This window comes from Prionailurus viverrinus, chromosome A2 (assembly GCF_022837055.1).
Source record: "Prionailurus viverrinus isolate Anna chromosome A2, UM_Priviv_1.0, whole genome shotgun sequence".
Taxonomy (NCBI): Eukaryota; Metazoa; Chordata; class Mammalia; order Carnivora; family Felidae; genus Prionailurus; species Prionailurus viverrinus.
Window position 1 is genome coordinate 60,670,527 of NC_062562.1, and position 23,737 is coordinate 60,694,263.

Genomic DNA, 23,737 nt, shown 5'->3' on the forward strand with positions numbered 1-23,737 from the left:
GATAGGAGTATTTTCTCCTTTTTTCTTAGTCAGTGTAGCTAAAAGTTTGTCAGTGTTGTTGCTCTTATCCAAGAATTCATTTCTGGTTTCATTGATTTTCTGCACCATTTTTCTAATCTCTGTTTTACTGATCCCTGCTCCAATCTTTAGTATTTTCTTTCTCCTGCTGGCTGAGGGTTTCACTTGTTCTTCTTTTTCTGGTTCCTTAAGTTGTAAAATTATGTTGTTGATTTGAGATGTTTATTTCTTTAAATTTTTTTAATGTTTATTTTTTGAGCGAGCAAGTGTGCATGAGTTGGGGAGGGGCAGAGAGAGAGGAAGACACAGAATCTGAAGCAGGCTACAGGCTCCAAGCTGTTAGCACAGAGCCCGACACAGGGCTCAAACCCTCGAACCACGAGATCATGACCTGAGCCAAAGTCAGACACTTAACTGACTGAACCACCCAGGCGCCCCAGATGTTTTTTTTTAAGTTTATTTATTTTGAGAGAGACAGAGACAGAGTGAGTGGCGGAGGGGCAGACAGAGGGAGACAGAATCCCAAGCACGCTCTGCACTGTCAGCACAGAGCTCGACACAAGGCTCAAACTCATGAGCCATGAGATCAAGACCTGAGCTGAAACCAAGAGTTGGACACTTAACCGACTGAGCCACCCAGGAGCCCCACACATTTCTTATTTTTAATGTAAGTTCTTATAGCTCTAAATTTTCCCTCTTAACACTGTTTTTGCTGCATCCTACATGTTTGGGTGTTTTGTGTTTTTGCTTTCATTTGTCTCTAAGTATTTTCTAACTTTCTTGAGATTTCTACCTTGAAACCCTGGTTGAAAGTGTGTTTAGTGTCCACAATTTTTACAATTATTCAGTTTTAGGTTTGATTTATAACTACATCCCATCGTGCTCACTTTACAATATCTATCTTGTAAAATCTCTGTAGACTTGACTTGTGGATGTACACTTTAGAAGAACGTGTGTGTCATGTTGCTGGGTTAAGTGTTCTCTATGTTTGTTAGATGTGGACAGTTTACTGTGCTCTTTAAATCCTCTATTTCTTTTCTTGTCTTCTGTCTGGTTGTTCTATCTATTATTGTGAGTGGGGTATTAATGTTCCCAGCTCATACTGTAGAGCTATTTCTCCTTTCTATTCTATCAGTTCTTGTTTCAAATATTTTGATGGGCTGTCATTAGGTGTGTACATGTTTATAATTATTGTATCTTCTTGCTGTATTGAGTCTTCTATTAACAAACAATGCCCTTGTTTGTCTCTTGCAACCTTTTTTATGTGGAATCTATTTTGTCTGATATTAGTATAGCCACTCCTACTATCCACTGGTTATTATCTGCACGGAATACCTTTCTTCATCCTGTCACTTTCAACTTCTTTTTATCTTTGGATCTCAAGTGAGTCTCCTGTAGACAGCATATAGTTGGGCCAATCTCTGTCTTTTCATTGAAGAGTTTAATGCCTTTATACTTAAAGTAACCACTGACAAGGAGGCACTTACTTCTGTCATTTTTCTCTTTGTTTTCTATATGACCTATATACGTCCAAAAACTTTGCCCCTTTACATTCTACCCCCACCTCTTTTGGTTGTTGATATGACAAAAGCACATCTTTATACACTGAGTGTCCCAGAACATAAACTACTAATTCTTTCAAATGCATTAGTCTCATAAGTTATGCAGGAAATAAGATTTGGAGTTAAAAACCAAAGTGACAGTAATATTACTATTACATTTTTTTTCTTTAAAATGTATTAGTCTTATATAGAAAACAAGAAGTAAGCTACAAACCATTGTTAGAATTGTTACATTAGCTATTATAATTGCCCATGTATTTACCTTTATTTAGATCTTTACATCTCAATACATCAGTAATACAGTCACTGTTTAGTGTCCTTTCTTTTCACCTGTAAAATTCCCTGGTGCATTTCCTGTAGGGCAGGTGTAAGGTCACCAACTCCCTCAGCTTCTCTTTACCTGGGAATATCTGTTTCTCCTTCACTTTTTTTAAAAGTAGGCTTCATGCCCAGCACGGAGCCCCATATGGGGCTTGAACTCATGACCTTGAGATTAAGACCTGAGCTGAGATCAAGAGTTAGAAGCTTAACTGAATGAGCCACCCAGGCATCCCTCTCCTTCACTTTTGAAGGACAGATTTGCTGGGTATAGGATTCTTAGCTCATAGTTTTTTTTGTTTGCTTAGCACTTTATTTTTATTTTTTTAGCACTTTAAATATATATTCCCACTGTCTTCTGGTTTCCAAAGTTTCTGATGAGAAATCTAGAGATGATCTTGGAGGATCCTGTGTATGTGATGATCTGCCTCTCTGCTGCTGCCTTCAAGACTCACTCCTTCTCTTGTTGAAGTTTAATTGTAAGGTGTCTCGGTGTGGGTCTCTTAAAATTCATCTTACCTGGACTTTGTTGAGTTTCTTGGATTTTATATGCATGTCTTTTTAGGAAGTTCTCAGCCATTATTTCTTCAAATATTCTCTCTGCCCCTCTCTCTCTCCCCCCCCTCCTTCTGGGAGGCCCACAATGAGTACCTACTGATGGTGTCCTATGGACATCTTAGGTTCTGTATGCTTTTCTTCAATCTTTCTGTCTCTGGTCCTCAGCTTCCATAAGTTCCATTGTCCTATCTTTAAGTTCACGGATTCTTTCTTCCATCTGCTTCCATCTGCCTCTGAATTCCACAAGTGAAGTTTTCATTCTGGTTACTGTTATTTTCAGCTCCAGAATTTCCTTTGGTTTCTTATTCTAGCTCTTTATTGATATTACTGTTTAGTTCACATATCATGTTCTTGACTTTCTCCACATTTTCCTTCAGATTTCTGAGCATCTTTAGGATCATTGTCTTAAAGTCTTCGCCTAATACATCTGCCCTCAATCTTTTCAGTGCCCGCTTTTGTTCAATTTGTTTTTCTTTGAATGGGTCATATTTCCCTGTTTATTTGTGTGCCTTGTGATTGCTTTATTGAACACTGGACATTTGAATCTAATAATGTGGTAACTCTGGAAATCAGATACCCCCACCTTCCCCAGGGTTTGCTGCTCTTTGTTATTATTTGTTGGGTTGTGTAGGTGAGCTCTGTGCTCAGGAGCAAACTGAGGTGTGAAATTTAGGCCCTCTGAGGTGTTTTCTGAAATCTTCTTTGGGAATGCCCACCCACTATCTAATTTCCCCACATATGCAATTGCTTTTGAATGTTCTAGTGTCTAATGTCTGGCTCCCAGAAGGGGAAAGGGCAAAAAATTAATGGGAGGAAGGGTGCTGGTCTTGAAATCCCCTGGAAGTCACTTCAGCTGGAGGAGGAGGGGCTTGCAACAATAAGGAAGGGGCAGCAACACCAACGGCCACCCTGTGTCTGCACCTCTGTGATCAGAAGCAGTAAGCAGCAGAGCGGAGATCCCCGGTATTTGGGCAGGGTTCTTTCTGCCCACTCCAGCTGGTTCCCGCCAGCCATGTGCAAGCTGCTGCAGGACTGTGTGCACAGCAGCCTGCATCTGTCTAGGAATGGGAGGCAGGGAGCTGCTACTGTGCTGAGAGACGTAGCTTTTACCAAACTAACTACAGATTTACTACCCAAGCCTCCCCCTGGAAGTGGCAAATCTCCACCTGACTCCAGAGTTACAAAGCAGTTAGTGGCCAGATCCACCAGTACAAGTGCTGCGCAGGTTGGGAGACAGATTCCTGGCGTTTCCTATTCTGCCACCTTCCCAGAATGAGAAGAGTTTAAAGAGTTTTCTTAAATTTCTTTTAAAGAATGAACTAAAGGGGCACCTGGGTGACTCAGTCGGTTGAGCATCTGACTCTTGATTTCGGCTCGAGTCATGATCGTACAGTTTGTGAGTTCGCGCCCCATATTGGGCTCTGTGCTGACAGGACGGAGCCTGCTTGGGATTCTCTCTCTCCCTCTCTCTCTGCCCCTCCCCTTTTCTCTTTCTCTCTCTTAAAATAAATAAACATTTTTTACAAAAATAAATTTAAAAAATAAGGAATGAGCTATGAAGTAATTAACACCCTCAGATGGAAATGAGGTAAATAAACTCTGTAAGAGGATTATATATAAAACGAATCCATGCTTTTAAAAATCGGGAGTGTGAGTATCCCTGGAAGAGGCAGGGTGGGAGGGGACTACTGGGAAACTGACGTGTTTGGCTTCTTTGTCTGGATGCTGCTTAAGATAGGTCTGTTCATGTTTGTGAAAATTTCTCCAGTTACACACTGGGAATGTGGGCACTTCTTCAGGTGTACATCACACTTCAATACAACTTCCCTCTTAATCCTATAGGTTGAAGAGTTTGCTTTTAAGTCTTATTAATGAAACAGGCTGAAGAGGAAATCACATACCTCAAGAAGAAAATTTCTTAAAATAATTACTAGAGGCTTATTCATTGGAGAGATAATAAAGATGGGACGTAGGAAGGTAGCAGAGTGTCTCTGAGCATTGGTTTCCTCAATGAAACAAAGGACCAATAGTGACTAACCACCTGGCTCACAACAGGCATCCAGTGGGGGGATTCCCTCTCCCAATCACCCCATGCTGCCTCCCAGTCTCTCTAGAGCAACTCTCGTTCTGACAGAAATCCCTGTGGTCAAGGAAATGTTCTAAGTCTGCATGTCCAACAAGCACCTGAAATATACCTGGTGTGACCAAGGTAGACGTTGTGTGCCTAATGGCTACGGTACCGAACAGCACATTCTAGATCTTGAGAAGGTGTAAGACTTTGGCCAATTTCTACTTGATCCCAACTTTGCTGTGAGGCTTGACCTGGCCTTTACTTCCCCCAGTGCCTACCTTCTAGAACAGAAGCTCCATGGGACGTGGGCCACTGCATTCACTACTATTTACTATATTCACAGTGCCTACTCCAGTGCCCACACACGGTTAGTGGTCAACAAATATTTGTTTGGATGAATAAAATAAAACAGAATTTGATTAATCCAGACTTCTTTACATATTTTTGTGGGGTTATCTTTGCATACCACTCTGATATCCAATAGGACATATTTATTTCGAGAAGCACTGAATTAGCAATAGATCCAACATGGATTTCTAAGAGAAAAGGTGTCTGATGTGTGGCCACCATACCTCAAAGCTGAAGTCACAAGAGGCAGTCCCAGCCCCAGCCCCCAAACGCACTGAGGAAGAGACCCAGCCCGTGTGAACCACAGCCAGGAAGACCACGGATCGGTCTGCTTGGGACAGTTCTGCTTTATCCCTGTTGTCCCAACACAACGCTCAGAAGTGCCCAGGTCACAAAGTAGACAGTCCCCCAAAGCCAAGATTCAGGGTGGCAGGAACAACATGCTTGAATTGGACAATACGTTCCCAGAAAACTGTGGGATAATCACCTGTTGGAAACTGAACCCTACTTTGAATATATGAAGTTAAAAGGCCCTTGAATGGAATCGTTTCATAAAAGGAAAAACAAAAGCCTTAGGCTTATTTATTTCTGAGGCCTGTGAGCCCCTGCCCAGGATGCCGCCAGAACCAGCTTCCAAGCGGGTGCCGGCCCCCGTTACCTGCAATGGCCACCGCAGTCCGTCTCTCAGATGCTTTTATTCCTGGGGCTACTTCTCCCAAATCTGAGCGTCTGAAACAATTCCAAAGGAAAACTGTAATGAAAATAATGAAGTAATACCACAACTTGATTCTACCTGTCAAGTTGGCTGCACGTCAGAACCTCTTGGGGGGACTTGAAAACTACAAATCCTGGCCGCGCCCCAGCTCGTGGAAACCAGACCTGGGGGCTGGGCCCGGGCAGCACTGTTTCAAAGAGCTCCCTCAGTGATTCCAACGTGCAGCCACCACAGAGAAGCCCTGGTCGAGAAAAACCAGCCCTCTCTGCAACCGCAGGCCAGAGCACACATCGTCATTCAAAAAGACAGAAAAATATACATACCCTTTGACCAGTAATTCCACTTCTAGCCTAAGGAAATAATTAAGATTTAGTTACAAAGATGTTGATGTCAGCTTTACATATAATAGTGAAAAACTGGATGCCTTTTAAAATCAAAGTCCGATTACAGAGAAGTATGGTACAGTCTTATTCTGTACTCATTAGAAAATACTGTATGGATCACACCTTGTGGACACAGAGACGTTGGATGATGTTACAGAATGACATGAATGATATATTCATTAGCAGGAGGAAAAGTCAAGTTACAGAACAATATGTGTAGTATGACGTTTCAATAAAATTGTATTTGTGTATTTCCCTACAGGTGTACATAAGGAGATCTAGAAGGATATTCATCAAGAGTAACAGTGTGGGCAGGCAGGGGTGGTCCTGAATTCTTTTAAGTAGGTTTGGTAAGTGCAGTCCGTTTAAGAATGAACTATTTTAAATATATTATAAAATTGAGTAAATGTGCCAATTTTGTCAGGAGCCAGGGGTTCCACTGGTGAAGAAGGGACACACAAATATGGAAAGAAGAAGCTAGAACAAGAACTCCCAGGGGCGCACAGGAACCAGTGAGGCCAGCGCGACGGCACGATTTCTACATGTGAGCGTGTGGGTACGCGTTTGCATCTGTACGCATTCTCTCTCTTAGCTCCGTCCACCAAAAGGGCCAAAGATACTCTATGGAGACAGTGAGCGCACCAACCCCCTTCTGTGCCATTCCACACTAAGAGACAACAGGTCTCCTTGGAGGGATGGCCGGGAAAGAGCAAGAGAAGTCTGAGCATCTTCAGAAAACAAGGAAGTGCTCAAAAAAATGCTAGGGTAGGTCACAGAACATAGGTGCCAGCTTGAAGAGGCTCCTATGGCCAAGTCTGGGACAATCTGAGTGTGAGCATAATAAATACAGTAACTAATGAAAAACCATTGAAAAGCAGGACTGAATGAGTCCGTGTAGGTATATATAAACAAACTGGGGGAGGGAGGAGGGCTCTTGCTCACAACTATCCGATGAGTCAAGTGCTGCAGCTGGAGTAGTATCATTCTGCGACCATCTCAATCTCAATGAAGACTGGTTCAGGCCAGGGGCACCTGGGGGGCTCAGTCGGTGAGTGTCCAACTTCGGCTCAGGTCATGATCTCAGGGTTTGTGAGTTTGAGACCCATTTTGGGCTCTGGGCTGACAGCTCAGAGCCTGCTTGGGATTCTCTCTCTCCCTTGCTCTCTGCCCCTCCCTCGAATGCACACGTGCTATTTCTCTCTCGTGTGCACGCTCTCTCTCTCTCTCTGTTTCTCTCAAAATGTCTCCCCACAGACTGCTTCTTAGGGGTCAGGGAGAAAAAAAAAACCTAGTAATTACAACGATGCACACTTGGGCAATACCTGACTGGGTGATCAAATCAGTGACAACATGACAGATGGCCACTGTGTGCCCCAGCCATCGCACCCTGAGAAAGAACACGTCACCGGGCAGTGTTCCGGCTAAGAATGAAAAGTCCTGGTCTAATTGTGGGGGCAAATCCAAAACAGAAAGTCACCTGGAGGGGAGGACTATGTTATCCCAAAGTCACAAAGGACAAAACAAAGGTGGAGGAAACGTTCCAGATTCAGGGTGCTGGAGAGATGTGAAAACAAAATGCAGGACCTGACCCCACACTAGATCCTGAACCGGAGGGAGAGACTTTGGGGTCAACTGACAGAATTGAAATGTGGGCACTATGTGTGTTGAAAGCATGGATGTTGATGACTGAACCACAGCTGTAAGAGAGTATCTCTGCTCTCAGGAAACCCCGAAGGATCTGGTGAGAAAACAGGATGCTGCATGTAGCTGACTCTCTAGTGCGTAAGAAAGATTACGCATGAGTGTACTCATGTGTGTACATAAACACACATGCAACGAGAGCCGGAGCATGAGAAATGAAAATGGTAAGTGAGCTAAAATATTAAAAACAGCAAACTCTGGATAAAGGGCCTTTCACTTTTATCATTTATCTCTAGGTACAAGTTATTTTAATAAAAAATGTCAAAGTTTATTTTGTTCTATTTACATTCTTTAAGTGAAAGAAGCATGTATTAGTAAAACCAAAAGAACTTAAAAATGATGCAATGAGAGGGGTCTGGGCCAGAATAAGATGTGCAGGTGCCCCAGAGAGACCAGACTGCTGTGTCTTCCAGGAGCATGGGGACACTCAACTCCATGTAAGGGACCCTCAGACCATCCAGCCCCCACTAATTCCCCAGCAAACAAGTCACACCCGCAGTCCGGAAGGAGACTCCACGCCGGGTCTCTGGGCGTCTCATCCTCTGCCTGCTGTGAGGAGAGTCCTGGAAACACAACTGTACAGCACAGACTGCTAAGCTCCGCCCCCGATGCTGATAAAAAAATGAGAGTTTTCATTGCTTTTGTAGTAAGAAAAAAAGTAACCTTAAAAATAGACAACAGGACGGGTATAAACTGGCTCCCAGAGTAGAAGCAGGCATGGCCTGGCCGCACACACGCGCCTGAGGTCCAGGCTGGGAGAGGGGAGGACCAAAGGACAGGTGTTTACAGTCGGGGGCTCCTCCCACCCACACACGGGCTCCTGGGACAAGAGCTGAACCTCAACCCTTTCCTTCCAACACAAGAAAGCAGGCAACAAAAGTGATATTATCACAGGGATTCTGTCCTGTATTCCTGTCCACAAACTGCACATCTGTATTGTGAACGGAACACAGGGCCCAGCCTGGCAGAGGATCAGAAGCTTGGCTCCGCCTGGCACTTTTTACCTTTCGATCTACTTTCAACGCTTTCACAGTCTCAATTGTGTTCAAAGTCCTTTGTTGAAGCTGTCACCCCCGTGCGACTACATTTGGAGACGAGGTCTGTGCAGAGTGTGATACTGTGATTTAAAAGAATTTATTTGGTTCTTCTCCATTCCTGGCACACAGCTCCTAAAAACCCTTGGGATTTTCTTTGTGAGGTGTAAAGGTGCCTCTTATAATGTTAACGAGTGAGTTTGGGAAAGCACCTGAGGATGGGGGCAGGTGGCCTGGGGACCTAACCACGTGGTTACAGGATTGCAACTTTAAGTTCGTGGACAGGAGGGACTGGAGGTTGGATCAATCACCAGTGGTCAATGAGTTCATCACTCATGCCTGTGTAATGAAGCCTCCAGAAAACCCCGACAGGATGGGGTTGTGAGGGCCTCCAGGTTGGTGAGCACGAGATCTGAGAGGGCAGGGAGACTCCGTGCCCCTCCCCACACACCTGGCTGGTGCAGATCCTCTTCTGGCTATTCCCGAATCACTCCTTTTGTAACAAATGGGTAATCTAGTAAGTAACACGTTTCCCTGAGTTCTGTGAGTCACTGCAGCAATTAACTGACCCCAAAGAAGGGTCATGGGAACCGGACTCACCCCTAGTCAGCCAGAAGCATAGGAGGCAGCCTGGATTCTCACTGCTGGCATCCTAGGCAGGAGGTGTTCATGGGAGCCCCAAGCTGTAGCCCATGTCACAAGCACGGCAGCGGCCCGGGCCTGCAGCGTGGAAGTGGGGCTGGGGGTGGGGGTTGGAGGGAGGGGTGGTCTTGCATGACAAGACCCTGAACCTGTGGGAGACGCTCGCTGTCTCCAGCCAGACAGGGTCAGCGATGAGCTCAATTTCAGACACCCTGCAGGTGTCTCAGAATTGTTTGCTGGTGTGGACAGAACCCCGCCCCCCCCCCCCCCCCCACAACATTACAGTTAGATCAAGAATTCCGTTTTGGTGGCAATTGCAGTTAAACGAGGTCCTAAGCCTGGGGCTTGTGGAGAGCTGGCTCTCTGTCTACAGCTTCACAGAAAAGGCCACATGAGGCCACGGCGAGAAGGTGGCCGTCCACAAGCCAGGGAGAGAGGCCTCAGGAGAAACCAACCATGACCACACTGCAGTCAGGGCACCCAGCCTCCAGGACCATGCGACACAAGTCTGTTGCTTCCGGCACCATGAGCACAGCAACGCCATACCCAAAACGTCCTGCGAGGTGGAAACAGCACAGAGGCCTGCCCACCGCCCCCACACCAGCAAACACGGCTGGACCCAAACCTCAGTCCTCTGGCTCCCCCGGGGCTCATCACTTTTAAGACTCAGGTAGATTTTAGGTAACTTAAAACTACAACTAATAATTACAAAAACCCTGAGTACCCGGCCCGGCCTCAGGCACATGCAGCCCAGGAGGCTTTCTGCAGAGCAGGTGTGGGTAATTACTAACATCATCACTATCTTTTTCTGCTTCCCAAAATAGGGGGAATATAAAATATGGAAGAGTACCAAGAAAATGCCTTTGCTCTTTTGAAAATTACTCAACAGATGAACCAATCCCCTCCCCCCCATTAGTCTGATTCCACTGCTACAAGCTCATTCTAGCTCCGGCTTCCAGAGGACGACGTTCTGTGAGGCTGGGGTCACCTCCCCATTACGGGCCAGAGTGCAAAGCCAAACATGGAAGCCAGCTCAGGTCCTGTGCAGAGGCCCATGGTGGGCGTGGGCTCCTGGCCTCCATGCTGACCAGACCTGGGGCGTCTCCCCACAGGGACAAGGGGTGATGACCACCGCCCTGAGGGCCCAGTGCATCTAGCGGTACTTCCTTGCTAAGTCAGTGAGCAGACACTGTGGTCTACACCCTTCGACGGCTTCCTTTGAGTCCAGCAGGAAAAATGAGGGCCCTGACAACTCCCTGGCCGTGTCTCCTAGGTGATGGGGCACGCCATACTTTCCTTGTCCTTCTTCTTTTTCCAACTGCCCAGAAGATTTACCTGCAGAGGTTTTCTACATCTGGAGAGTCTGATTCTGGAGACCAGGGTGTTCATGCACGCTGACCCACCTCTGACAACGGAGACCAGTGCACCCCGTCAGAGCTGCACACTTCTTGGGCAGCGGTCTTCAATGCCCAGAATAAATGGTCCAAACCTGGTGAGCAGGGCTAATTCCTAGCAACAAACCCCACTCCTTCACCAGGTTGTGACAATAAAGCAAGATGGCACAGAAAACCATCCCAAGCAGGATATGAGAGAAATACAGGTGCATTTGCTTACTGTAATGCAGCCAGCAGCCTACTATCAATTGCTTTGGATAATAAAGAATCTGCTCAATTTTTGCTGTTTTATGCTGACAACTTATAAGACCCGCCAGTCGCCCTCCTGCCCCACACCTGGGCCAGCTGACAAGTAAGCCTAGGGACTTCTTCCTCTGCCCTGGAGGAGGGGTGGGGGGCCCTCCTCCCATTACCACCCCCGAAACAAAATAAACTTCGAAGCCAGTTGTTCTGCCTGGAAGCCTCACTAAATTAGTAATAAACCTTTATAAACCAAACTGGTGTGTGTTTAGGGTTGAAATGTGTCCCCCCCAAGGGGCACCTGGGTGGCTCAGTTGGTTAAGCGACCGGCTTCGGCTCAGGCCATGATCTCATGGTTGGTGAGTTCGAGCCCCATGTCGGGCTCTGTGCTGACAACTTGGAGCCTGGAGCCTGCTTTGGATTCTATGTCTCCCTCTCTCTCTGCCCCTCCCCTGCTCATGCTCTGTGTCTGTCTCTCAATAATAAATAAACGTTAAAAAAATTTTTTTAATAAAAAAAGAAATGTGTCCCCCAAAAAGGTATGTTCAAGCCCTAACCCCAGTACTGAATGTGGTATTATTTAGAAATAGGGTCTTTGCAGATATAATTAGTTAAATTAAGACCAGATCATACTGGGTAGGGTGGGTCCTCTTATTAGGAAAGTGTGGTTGGTCCACAGCGAGCAAAACGTGGGCAGGGGAGGCAGAGACCGCAGTGCTGTGTCTACAATCCACAGATCACCAGCAGCCACCAAAAGCCAGGGAACAGGGAAGCACCAACCGGGCCCACACCCTCATCCCAGACTCCTGGTGTCCGGAATGGTGGCGGAATACGCTTCTCTCTTCTTTGTGGCCCTTGTGACAGCATCCCCAACAGAGTTCATAGAGCACGACTGTGGCTCCTGACGGCTGGATGCGGCATTCTCCCCAGTGCGTCCCTTCTCTTCTACTTGCAAGGACACCAGTCATTGGAGGACGGTCCACCGAGCCCAGCATGACCTCATTTTAACTAATCACAGCTGCCAGGAGCCTATTTCCAAAAAATGGTCACATTCACAGCTATGAGGGGTTAGACCTCAACACACGTTTTGGAGGTGACACGATTCAACCTCTAACAACATGCAAGCCACAGGAGAGGCCATCCCAGCTCCACAGGGACCACCCACATTGAAGTGTTCAACTCTCATCATGTGCAGGAGCATGACTGGCTGAGAAAACAGAGGACCTGGGTCTGTGGCAGCGCCTGGGGGCGGGGACACAAGCGGATGTGGGATATCACAGCACACCCCCTCAGCAGCCCCCCTCCCGGGGCCATAATCATCGCACCCCCAAGTGGAGCAGGAACGGGGCTGCGTGCAACGAGGCTGTGTCCTGGGTTCACTGAGCGAGAGGAAGTGACTCTGAGTCCTCCGAGAGCTCACACAGGAGCCGTGTCACACCCCACAAGACACACGGGCTGACCTCTGAGCCAAGGCTGGCCGTCCCCGCCCCACACAGCTCATCAGGGTGCTGTGAGGGTCTGGGGAGGTTTACATGTGGGAAACAAGTTCATATAAGACAATGTTCTCCTGGACTTACCCTCACATTTAGTCCCTGCCAGGGACTTCCCTAGGAGTTTCGGATCATTCTGTGAAGGACACAGACATCCTCGCTCTCAGCTGGGGGAGATGGACAAGTAATAACTTTTAAGTAGAAGGCACACTGGAAGATGCCCTGAGGCCTGGGCTGGGGCTGCTGTGGGTAAAAGGGGGTGAGGACTCCCGGAGTGGGGGGTGGGGGCACAGGAGAGCTCAGGCAGGGCAGGGGGGCCCCAGAGGAGGGGGGGCACAGGAGAGCTCAGGCAGGGCAGGGGGCCCAGGATGAGCGGGAGGGCAGGGTGAGCAGAAGGAGGCAGCAGGACAGGTGAGGCTGAGCTCTTCAGGCCACAGACAAGATCCACTTTTATTCCAGGGGAGAAGGGAGGAGGGAGGGGGGAAGTGCTGAGTGTAGGTGGCACGCCTGTCCAGTGACAAAGGTCATACCTGGGTGGTGGCAGCACCAGAGACACTGACACAGGGCTGGACTCAAAGTCTCTGTGAAGGGTTCAGCAGACGAGGCAGAACGTGTGAGACAGACAGTGCAGGCAGCAGACAGCCGGACTGACAGCTGCCCGCATCTCAAGAGACCCGTGTAAAGAAACTATTTGTGCGTCCCCAGCTTCCCAAATTCTCTCACTGGGGCGGCAGTTTTCCAGATCTACTTGCAAATAAAAGAATCAAAACCCACGGCCAACGCCCTGTAGACAAGCAGGTTAGAAATGTACATTTACAACGTCAATGAGAGGGGTGAAGTATCCACACAGCAAACAGGCAGCATCTGTATGAGAACTTTCAGATCCCAAAGACCATAAAAGACTTGAACAAATGAAGAGGTGTATCCTATTTGAGAAAGGAAGGCTTAACGTGATTTTCTAAGTCAATGCTCCCTGAGTTAACCTGTCTGTGCATCTAGGCTGAAAAACAGATAAGCTGATTCTATGGAGAAATATTTGTACAATATCAGGAAAATTCTGAAAAAGAACAGCAATGAAAGAGACAAAACCTGCCGGAGAGTAGGACACAGGACCAGCCACCAGAAATGAAGGCTGCAGGCCCGGCTCATGAGCAGACAGGCCGCTGGGTGGCAGGAGGCCCAGGGGCAGGCCCCAAACCCACAGGGAATCTGGTCCCTGACCCTGGGAGCTCACAGTGTCTGGGGGCTAAAAACAACCTGGAAAAGGTAACGGCAAACCCTGGCCACTCCCTTCACCAAAGTATCAACTGGACCTAAGATTTAAATTGGAAAAGGAAACAAAAAGTGCACTCAAAGGAAATATTAAAGACTTAAAAATCAGAGCCCGGAAGGCTTCATAAAGTCACAAGGCAAACGACAATAGGAGAAGTCTTTGTAACACAAATGGCAAAAGGCTGGTTTTCTCCATGTACGAAAAGCTACAAATCCACAAGAAAAAGCCAAGACTCCAAAGAGAAAAGTGAGACAGGACATCTCCAAAATGCATGTCAGGTTTAAAACAAAACAAGGAGGACCCAGAGCCCGGCTGTGCCCTGGAGTCGGGGGGTAAGGATGCCTCCTGGGTGGGACCTGGGCACCATGCCTGCATTTCCACAAAAGTCCTTTCACACCTTTTGAGATTTGTACCGTGTGTGCATTACTTGTTGTGAGAGATAAGGCAGCTAATGGGGTGCCTGGGTGGCTCAGTCGGTTAAGCGTCCGACTCTTGATTTTGGCTCAGGTTGTGATCTCTCAATTCGTGGGATAGAGCCCTGTGTCAGGTTCTGCCAGTGTGGAGCCTGCCTGGGCTTCTCTTTCTATCCCTCCCCTGCTCATGCTCTTTCTCAAAATAAAGAAATAAACTTTAAAAATTTTTTTTAAAAAAGAACACTCCCGGGGCGCCTGGGTGGCGCAGTCGGTTAAGCGTCCGACTTCAGCCAGGTCACGATCTCGCGGTCCGTGAGTTCGAGCCCTGCGTCGGGCTCTGGGCTGATGGCTCAGAGCCTGGAGCCTGTTTCCGATTCTGTGTCTCCCTCTCTCTCTGCCCCTCGCCTGTTCATGTTCTGTCTCCCTCTGTCCCAAAAATAAAAAAAAAAATTAAAAAAAAAAAAAAAAAAAAAAAAAAGAACACTCCCTGACTGGAAAGCCCCTGACACTCGTGGTCCTGGGTAGGATGCCCTTCCCTAAGCTGGACAGAGGCCAGCAGCACGGCCATCCCGCCCGATCAAGCGCTGGCCCCCCACCACGACTAGGTGAGCTTTGCTGAGCTGCTCTGCACAGCCAGGGACGCTTTGCCTACAACGCCCCTCGTCGCTCTCCCTTCTTCTCCAGTGGGGGACACCCTGAGGGCTGGTGTGGCTCCTTGGGGAATGGGCAGGGGGAGGAGGTGGCAAAGTCTGCAGCCCGATGGTAAGACCGCATCCCTTCCCCAGGAACGACAGCAGCCACTGAGCAGGCAAAGAGCTCCTCACAGACTTCTCCTGGAGCAGACACACACCTTGCCTGAGTTCCTCAGTGTCTCCACCCCACAGTGCATTTGTGGGTCCTCTCCTCCCCCCTGGTGTGAAGAGCCCATCTGGACCAGGCCAGGCTCTGGCAGGAAAGCTGAACCCGTCCCAGAAGGTGAAGCCCCAGATCCTTTCCTTCCCCACAAAATGATGGTGTTAGGAGAGGATCTTCCTGGATAGGAATGATAAACAGTTAAAATAAAGTCTCAGATACTTTTAAATGTGTGGTGCATGATGGGGGGGCACCTACCCCAGCAGACTTGCTCACCTCTTGCTCTTCTGTCCGGGGACAGGCCTCACTGTGTTACATCTCACTTACGGGGTGTACATGGCTAGAACCCAATGTCAACAATGGGATCAAAGCCACTGGGACTATTTCTGAGGGAACACAAGCAGTCAGGTAGGAAGTTTCTATCTTTAAAGACCCAGTGAGTGAATATGCCATTAGCTTCCTAGTTCTTTTTTTTTTTTTTTTTACTTTTTTTTAATGATTTTATTATTTTTGAGAGACAGAGAGAGACAGAGAGAGAGAGAGAGAGAGAGAGAGAGAGAGAGAGCATGAGCAGGGGAGGGGCAGAGAAAGAGGGAGACACGGAATCCGAAGCAGGCTCCAGGCTCTGAGCCAACGTGGGGCTCGACATCATGAACTGTGAGATCACGACCTGAGCTGAAGTCGGACACTTAACTGACTGAGTCCCCCAGGCGCCCCAGCTTCCTACTTCTTAACTCAGTAATTCCATCAGACAAGCAAAACTTTTAAAGTTTGATGTCGTGTGTTGGGAGGTGCAGAGAGGGAAGGTGGTGTGACCCCTTGTGAGGACACTTCAGTAGTTTCAGGCCCCCTGACCACAACACCCAGTTCTTTGAACCTACTCTAGAAAAAGGTATGTGCATGTCCAGGGGAGACGTGATGTGTGGCATCATCTTACAGAGAAAACTGGAAACCTCCCTAACTATGTAACATGACCATGTCACATGATATGATATAAATGTCAAGATTTAGGTAGATCTGATCCTGGTTCTGACATGTTGGCTGAGGACAGCAAACTGCAGAATAGCATGAGAGCATTTAAGTAAAAACAGAACAAATACATGCTCTGAAAATCAAACTGTGTTATGTATATTTTCCCACAATAAAAAAATGGGGCGGGGGGGACAGAGCAAAGAACAAGCATAATGTGTAAATGCACAGGAAAATGTCAGAATAGTTGCCTAGGTAAGACACAGGGGCAGGGGGTGGGGGGCAGGGAACGACACTTCAGGCGTCTCTGGAAGTCTGTCTCTCTGATAAGAACAGCCTAATTAAAAATACACCAGGGACGCCTGGGTGGCTCAGTCGGTACAGGTCATGATCTCGCAGTCTGTGAGTTCGAGCCCCACGTCGGGCTCTGTGCTGACAGCTCGGAGCCTAGAGCTTGCTTCAGATTCTGTGTCTCCCTCTCTCTCTTTCTGCCCCTCCCCCACTCACACTCTGTGTCTCTCTCTCTCTCAAAAAATAAATATTTAAAAAATTAAAAAAAAAAAAAGAAGATTCTTGGGGCGCCTGGGTGGCTCAGTCAGTTAAGCGTCCGACTTTGGCTCAGGTCATGATCTCGCAGTCTGTGAGTTCAAGCCCAACGTCGGGCTCTGTGCTGACAGCTTGGAGCCTAGAGCTTGCTTCAGATTCTGTGTCTCCCTGTCTCTCTGTCCCTCCCCCGCTCATGCTCTGTGTCTCTCTGTCAAAAATAAATAAGCATTAAAAAAAAAATACACCAAAAATTTAAAAGTGGTAGTTTATGGAAATTTGGATTACATTTGATTTTGATTTTGTTTTATACTTTTTTTGTTTTTTAAATTATATGCCATTAACAATCAAATGTAAATATATTTAGCCCATGTAATCCAGGTTTGCTGTCCCTCCAAGTGAGTGTAGATGAGTGGCTGTAAGGCTCCTGAGGTAAGAGCCCCTTCAAGATGGGCTGTGGACAACAAAGGCTACAGACCTTGGTCCCACCAACATACTCGCTGACCCCCGACACTGCACAGGAACGCTGAAAGCCCACCAATGAATCATGGACCCCAGGTTAAGAACTTCTGATTTAGACAACATTTAAAACCACAGAAATAGGGGCGCCTGGGTGGCTCAATCGGTTAAGCATCTGATTCTCCACAACAGCTCAGGTCATGATCTCACAGTTTGTGGGATCGAGCCCCGTGTTGGGCTCTGTGCTGACAGGGTGGAGCCTGCTTGGGAATCTCTGTCTCCCTCTCTCTCTGCCCCTCCCCCAGTCATGTTCTCTTTCTCTCTCAAAAATCAACTTAAAAAAAAAAAAAAAAAAAAAAAAAACACCACAGAAACGCCACAATCTGGCAGAGAACACATTGGGATTAGCAGAAATGGACTACAGACTCCCCGGCCCCCGGGAGTCCTGACAGCAAAGGCACAGGCAGAGCACAGAAGACTAGCCATGGGGCAGCAAGGAGTGAAGGCCAGCAGGATGGAGCTGACGGTAGCAGGGTGAGGAGCTCCGCCCCACCACGCTGCTGTCACATGGACTCCCCCTCAGTGAGCAGTGGGCAGCGAGCCCACAAACGAGGCCAGGCCCACAGTCTGGCCAGGCACCCTGGTCTCTGCATAGCTCTAAACTCATGGGGCTGGGGGTCACCTCAGATGTATCCTTCCCTGTGATGCCCGCTTTCTCACCATTTCCTTCTGCAAAATGCCCAGCCCATCAGTAAGGGTCTCTTCCTTCTCTCCCAGCTCTCTTGCAGAGATTCACATAGGAGAAAAGATGGGATTCAGAGGTGCCTCCATGAACAGCCCAGGAGAAATCACAGATCCCTTCCTATCCCTGCCCTGATGCCCTGGACTAGTTTCCACAGTACCGAGTCCAGCAGGCTGGACGTCTGCTGGTCAGCTGACTGAGACAGGCGAGAAAGTCCCAGGAAGTCAGGTCTTCCTGGCTGGACTCTGCCCTACCAGTGAAACCTGCAGAGTAGACACCCAGGGGTTATATCTGGAAGTACGACTGTCCCCAAATGCGTATATGCCATAATGAGTGACAGTTCTCTCTACAAAATAAAATAAAGCAAAATTAAAGTTTTGTGACCTCAGCTCTGCAACGAGTACATGTCAGAAAACTACAGTTTAGTACTAACTGCAGACTCATGGGGACACCCGCTATGGTACAATATCAAATCTAAACTAATGCCACCTGCTACAGGGACACCACTTAGGTAGAGCCTGCTGGCTCTGAGAGGGCTTACCAGGCCACCATAAACTCCACCTCTGACCCAGGTCTAAAAGGAATGTGCTGGGACACCAAATGGGCCATCACGTTTGGAAGACCAGACAGCAGCCGCACCTCAGGCTCAGACATCACCCTGCCTCGCCTGCTCCCAACAAGAGGGGCCAGAACATGGTGGGACCTTGAACCCTCTGGAATCAGTCTGGCCTTCTGAGGGATGGGCCAGTGTTTATTCTACTTATGAACTCAAGAGTCCTGGGCACTTTATGACCAGAGCTCCCCAGACCTAGAAAGCCTGCAGGTAGATGGAAAAGATCCACCACTTGGTTATCACAAACCCCCTGCTCCATGGAGGCTGAGGACAGAGCCAGGCCCCACCTGTAAGAGGCCTGACACCCACCGTCTCTACCCCACTGGAGCTGCTACCACAGCCACCAGGTCTAAGACCCTCTGAATGTAGACAGTAGTCAAAAAAAGAATTTTACCAACTAAAGCAATGACCTTGAGGCTAATTTTCCTCCTCTGTGAACTGAGGTATTGGATTAACTGTCATTCCCAGCTTTCATGACCACTTATATTATGGAAGCAAAAACTAATTACAGTTCATTGCTGAGGTTTTATTTCACAAGTAAGGAATTTTTTCAAAAATTACAAACTCTGTGTGTCACCATCTTTTCCTCAAGAAAGAACATTTTAGCACCCAGGCGGTGGAAAGCGGTGATGTCAGAACAGGGGCTGCCACCCTATCGGGGCCCGCGGCCCTGGCCTGACCCGAGTCCCGACCCGAAGCCCCAGACGGCCGGGCAGAGGCCTCCCCTACCCCCAGGGACCCTCCCCCCCTACGGGGACCCTCGGGGACCCTCGGGCTGCGCCCCGCGGGGTGGGGGGAGGGCCCGGCATCCGCTCCCGGAGAGCAAGTGGAAAACAGCTGCGCAGGGCAGGGCGGGGGCGCCGGCCAACCGGGCTCCGGGCCCTCGGGGCCCAGCGGCTCCCGGATTCCGGGCCGCGCCCCCGCCCTGCTCCCAGTCCCCCGCCCGGCCGCCCCCGACCCGCACCCCCGCGTCCTCCCCCCGCCCGGCCGCGCCCGCCCAAGGTCTGCTGGAGGCCCGCGGGGCCCGGCGGGCGGGGGTCCGGACTGGGGGCTGCGGGCCAGGGGCAGTGAAGGCGGCCCGCGCCCGCACCTGCACCCGGACGCCCCCATCCCGCGGCCCGCAGACCCCTCCCCGGCGCGGCCTGAGCGCCTCACTCACCCGGGCGACGCCATCAGCGCGGTGAGGTCTCGGCGCTGCCGCCGCCTCCGCTTCCTCCGCGCCGAGCGCCTCCGCCGGGGAGGGGCCTCGCGCCGGCCACGGCCGCCCGCCCGGGGCCGCTCCGGACCGCAGGGGTGCGGGGAGGGGGCCCGGGCCGCTCGGGGACGGGTCCGGGATGGTGGTGGGGCGCTCGGGAAGGTATCCCAGGGCGCTCGGGGAGGGGGTCCGGGGCGATGGGGGGCGCTCGGGGAGCGGTACCGGGGCGGCGGGAAGGGGGCCCGGGGTGGTGGTGGGGCGCTCGGGACGGAGCCCAGGGCGGCGGGGAGGGAGTCCGGGGCGATGGGGGGCGCTCGGGGAGCGGTCCCGGGGCGGCGGGGGGCGATCCGGGAGGAGGCGCGGGTCAGCAGAGGGAGGCGCTCGGGGAGGGGGCCCGGGACAGTGGATCGGGGCGCTTGGGGAGGAACGCAGGGGTTCGTTGGAAGCGCGCCTGGGAGCGGTGGGGTTCGCCGAGCTTTTGGAGGTGTTGGAAGAGGGCCCAGTATCGTCTCCCAGCGGCCTTGGGCGGGGGTGGGGGCGACACAGCACCGGCTTGGACCCGGAGCAGGGCGACCGCGGCGGCCCACCTGCCCGGGTGCCCGCGGGCCAGGACTCTCGGACGGGTGCCTAGGTTGCCAAACCAACCGAACACCTGTCCCGGGGCCACGAAGCTGCGGCGGGACTGGGTGAAGTGGACACCTCCCTGCGATCTGAGTTTAATTTCTGTAAGGAAAGCGTTTCTTTAGTCCAGGAGAGCAAGGCGTTGTTACTACTATTAAACAAGTGGTAACTTTGCTATTTCTTACTTGATTAAGTGCTGTCTTGCATGAGTTGCTGGCCTCTCTGAGCCAGTTACCCCGTGTAAAATGTGTATAAAAGTACACTGTTCACCTCTAAGGACCATGGAGCACTTTTATTATTCTTTACGTTGTGTTATTAAGCAATAATAATGAGTCTGGGGTTCCCACAGTGGGTTTCACAGGCACCATCTGTGAGTGCTTGAGCCTCAGTTGCTGTTTCAGCAAAATGAGTTTTCAAAAATAAATGAGCTCTTGTAAGTGAAAACGCCTGACAAAAAGCTCTGGAAAATATAAACCACTGTTGATCACATTTCTGTGTTATATTCGGTAGTATTGATAATCAATATTTTGTTTTTACTGCTAATAAGAATAAGAGATAGCAAAGCAATGACTGAAAACCTTGCCTCTGGAGCCAGAATATCTGGGTTGAAATCTGAGAGCCACCAATTACCAACTCTGGAAACATGGGCAAGATAGAATCTTCTCAGGGCCATAGTTTACTCATTTGAAAAATCAGGTAGAAATAGGTGCCTTTCTCTGAGGGTTGAATGAGTTAATATTTGTACAGTGACTAATACATTGGCTGGTGCATGGTCTCTTCCCCTTCCTGAAAATCCATATACCGTTGTGAGGATCCGTGTTCCCTTCAGTAAAATGGAAGCTCATGGAATTGCTGCCCTAAGTTCAGAAGGTAATTAATGCTCTGTAAAGGGAGTTAAGTAAATCCACAGGGGCTTCGAGACCCCAAATCGGAAGAAATCTCAGAGGACCGGGGTTAGGAAGAGTTTGGGAGCGGACAACTGTTAAATGGCCTAGTTCAAGGCAGTAATGATTGCTACTAGAATGAGGGAGGTCAGATAATTTTTTTAAATAAACGTAGTTAAATTTAAAATATATTTTATGGGCCACCAGGGTGGCTCAGTCAGTTAAGCATCCAACTCTGGATTTTGGCCCAGGCCATGATCTCATAGTAGTGAGACAGAGCCCACATCTCGTTGGGCTCTGTGCTGGGTATAGAGCTTGCTTAAGATTCTCTCTCTCCCTCTCTCTCTCTGCCCCTCCCTCACCTCAAAAATAAATACATAAATACATAAATAATACTTTAAAGTAATAACTATATACAAGGTCTCCGATATATTATTCTTCCTTAACATAAGTTTTAGTGTGTGTGCCATTTCACTGCCTGGTGGATGATTCTGTTCTAACCAGCCCATATTGTTGGACATAAATACTGCTGCAGTATTCATTATTATAAGGAATATGGACAATAAATGTCCTCATAGCCAAAACTCCCCAACCATGATTACTTCATCCAGTAATCATCCATGATTATTTCCTTAAGCCAAGTTTCTAGGAGCTGTATTTCTAGGTCAGATGATATTAGTATTTTAAGTCTTTTCAGATAAATATGTAATATACATATATACATACAAGCAAACACATACATATATACTAATACACACGTATATACATTCACACATATATACACACATGAAAACACATATACGTGCCGATAACGTATATATGCACTTACATATATACACATACATATATACATATGGACAACACATATACATACACTTACATATTTAAACGTACCTATACACAAACCTACAGATTACTCTCCCAGCATAGTCACCAACACCGGTAATAGTGCCAGTTTCCCAAAACTCACTCTGTAAATTTCACAATTTCTTTTATTGCCAGTGTGATAGGTTAAAAAAAAACAGTATTTTGGCAAAATGGGTCACTAGGAAGTTCCCGGTTCTCATATCCCCACAGAAACGTGAAGAAAACCACCTGAAACTCTCTGAACTAATTGTGTAGAGGCTCTGAACACCCAAGATTTACAGCAACCAAGCAAACACTCAAGCAAGAAAAGATCATATTTAAAATTGCAGGAAAGTTCAGTGGCATTTTTAATTGCGTTGTCCCACCCCTTCCCCACAGTAGCAGTGGCCTTGGCCTTCAACAGGTAGTATCCAGTTTCCCAGTCCCCACAGACTCATTGCCTTCAACAGGCCTTATTCACAAACTACCTTAGAACAAACGGTAAAGGGAGTCCTTCCGATTGAAATGGCAGGGCACTATGGGTAAGAGACAACCCTAAAACCTGAAACTATAAAACTCTTGGAAGAAAACCTAGGGAAAAAGCTAAATACTGCACTCTGCAATGAATTCTTGGATAAAACACCAAAAGCACAGGCAACAATAGCAAAAAATAGACAAATGAGATTATATCAAACTGAAAAACAAATGCACAGCAAAGGAAACAATCAGCAAAACAGAAAGGCAACCTAAGGAATGGAAGAAATTATTTGCAAACCACAAATCCCATATGAGGTTAATATTCAAAATATAGAAGAATTCCTACAACTCAATAATAATTTTTTAAAAACTGATTTAGGAGTGCCTGGGTGGCTCAGTCGGTTAATCTTCGGACTTTGGCTCAGGTCATGATCTCAGGGTTCATGGGTTCAAGCCCCGCATTGGGCTCTCTGCTGTCAGCATAGAGCCTGCTTCAGATCCTTTGTTCCCCCACCCTCAAAAATAAATGAATAAACTTAAGGAAGACTGATTTTAAAATGGGCAAAGGACCTCTAGACATTTCTCAAAAGAAGACGTACAAATGGCCAACAGGTATATAAAAGGTGTTCAACATAACCTTATCAGGGAAATGCAAATGAAAACCACAATAAGATATCACCTCACACCTGTTAGAATGGCCATTGTCAAAAAAACAAAACATATGTGTTGGTAAGGATGTTGAGAAACAGGGTACCTTGTACACTGTTGGTGGGAATGCAAACTGGTGCAGCCACTGTGGAAAACAGTATAGAGGTTCCTCAAAAACCTAAACATAGAAATACCATATGATCCGGGGCACCCAGGTGGCTTAGTGGTTGGGCATCCAACTCTTGATTTTGGCTCAGGTGATGACTCCAGAGTTGTGGGATCAAGTCCCGTGTTGGGCTCTGCACTGAGCATGGAGTTGGCTTAGGATTCTCTCTCTCTCTCCCCCCCCCCCTTCCCCACCCCTCTCCCCCAGTCACAGGCTCTCTCTCTCAAATAAAAATAAAAAATAAAAGAAAAATTAAAACAATACCATATGATCCAAAATCACACATCTGAGTATATATCCAAAAGTACTGAAGATCTCAAAGAGATATCTATCCAATATTCACTGCAGCATTATTCATAATAATCAAGATATGGAAACAACCTAACTGTCTATCAGGGAATCAATGGATAAAGAAAAATGTGGTGTATAAATACAATAGAATATCAGTGAGCCTTTAAAACAGAAAATCCTGACATTTGCAGTGACATGGATGTACCTGAAGAACATTACGCTAAGTGAAATAGACCAAAGGACAAATACTGCATGATCCCACTTTTAAGAG

General features: G+C 48.1%; 1 protein-coding gene across 5 annotated transcripts in view; it reads right to left on the minus strand.

Moving 5' to 3' along the window:
- Positions 1 to 19,646, minus strand: part of URGCP (upregulator of cell proliferation) — a 28,252-nt gene extending 8,606 nt beyond the window's left edge. Inside the window, exons 1-4 of one of the 5 annotated variants that reach the window (XM_047840797.1) lie at positions 19,498 to 19,586; positions 8,168 to 8,285; positions 5,914 to 5,940; positions 5,534 to 5,604 (exon numbers count right to left, since the gene is read on the minus strand). Coding sequence is in view for 3 of the 5 variants with exons in the window: in XM_047840772.1 (XP_047696728.1) it covers positions 5,534 to 5,604; positions 5,914 to 5,940; positions 8,168 to 8,310 (241 nt within the window). In the remaining 2 variants the exon portion in view is untranslated. Of the gene's footprint in view, positions 1 to 5,533; positions 5,605 to 5,913; positions 5,941 to 8,167; positions 11,388 to 19,497 lie in introns of those variants that run through there. The other 4 variants (XM_047840772.1, XM_047840791.1, XM_047840780.1 and 1 more) reach the window with 4 other exon arrangements.
- Positions 19,647 to 23,737: the final 4,091 nt, after the last annotated feature.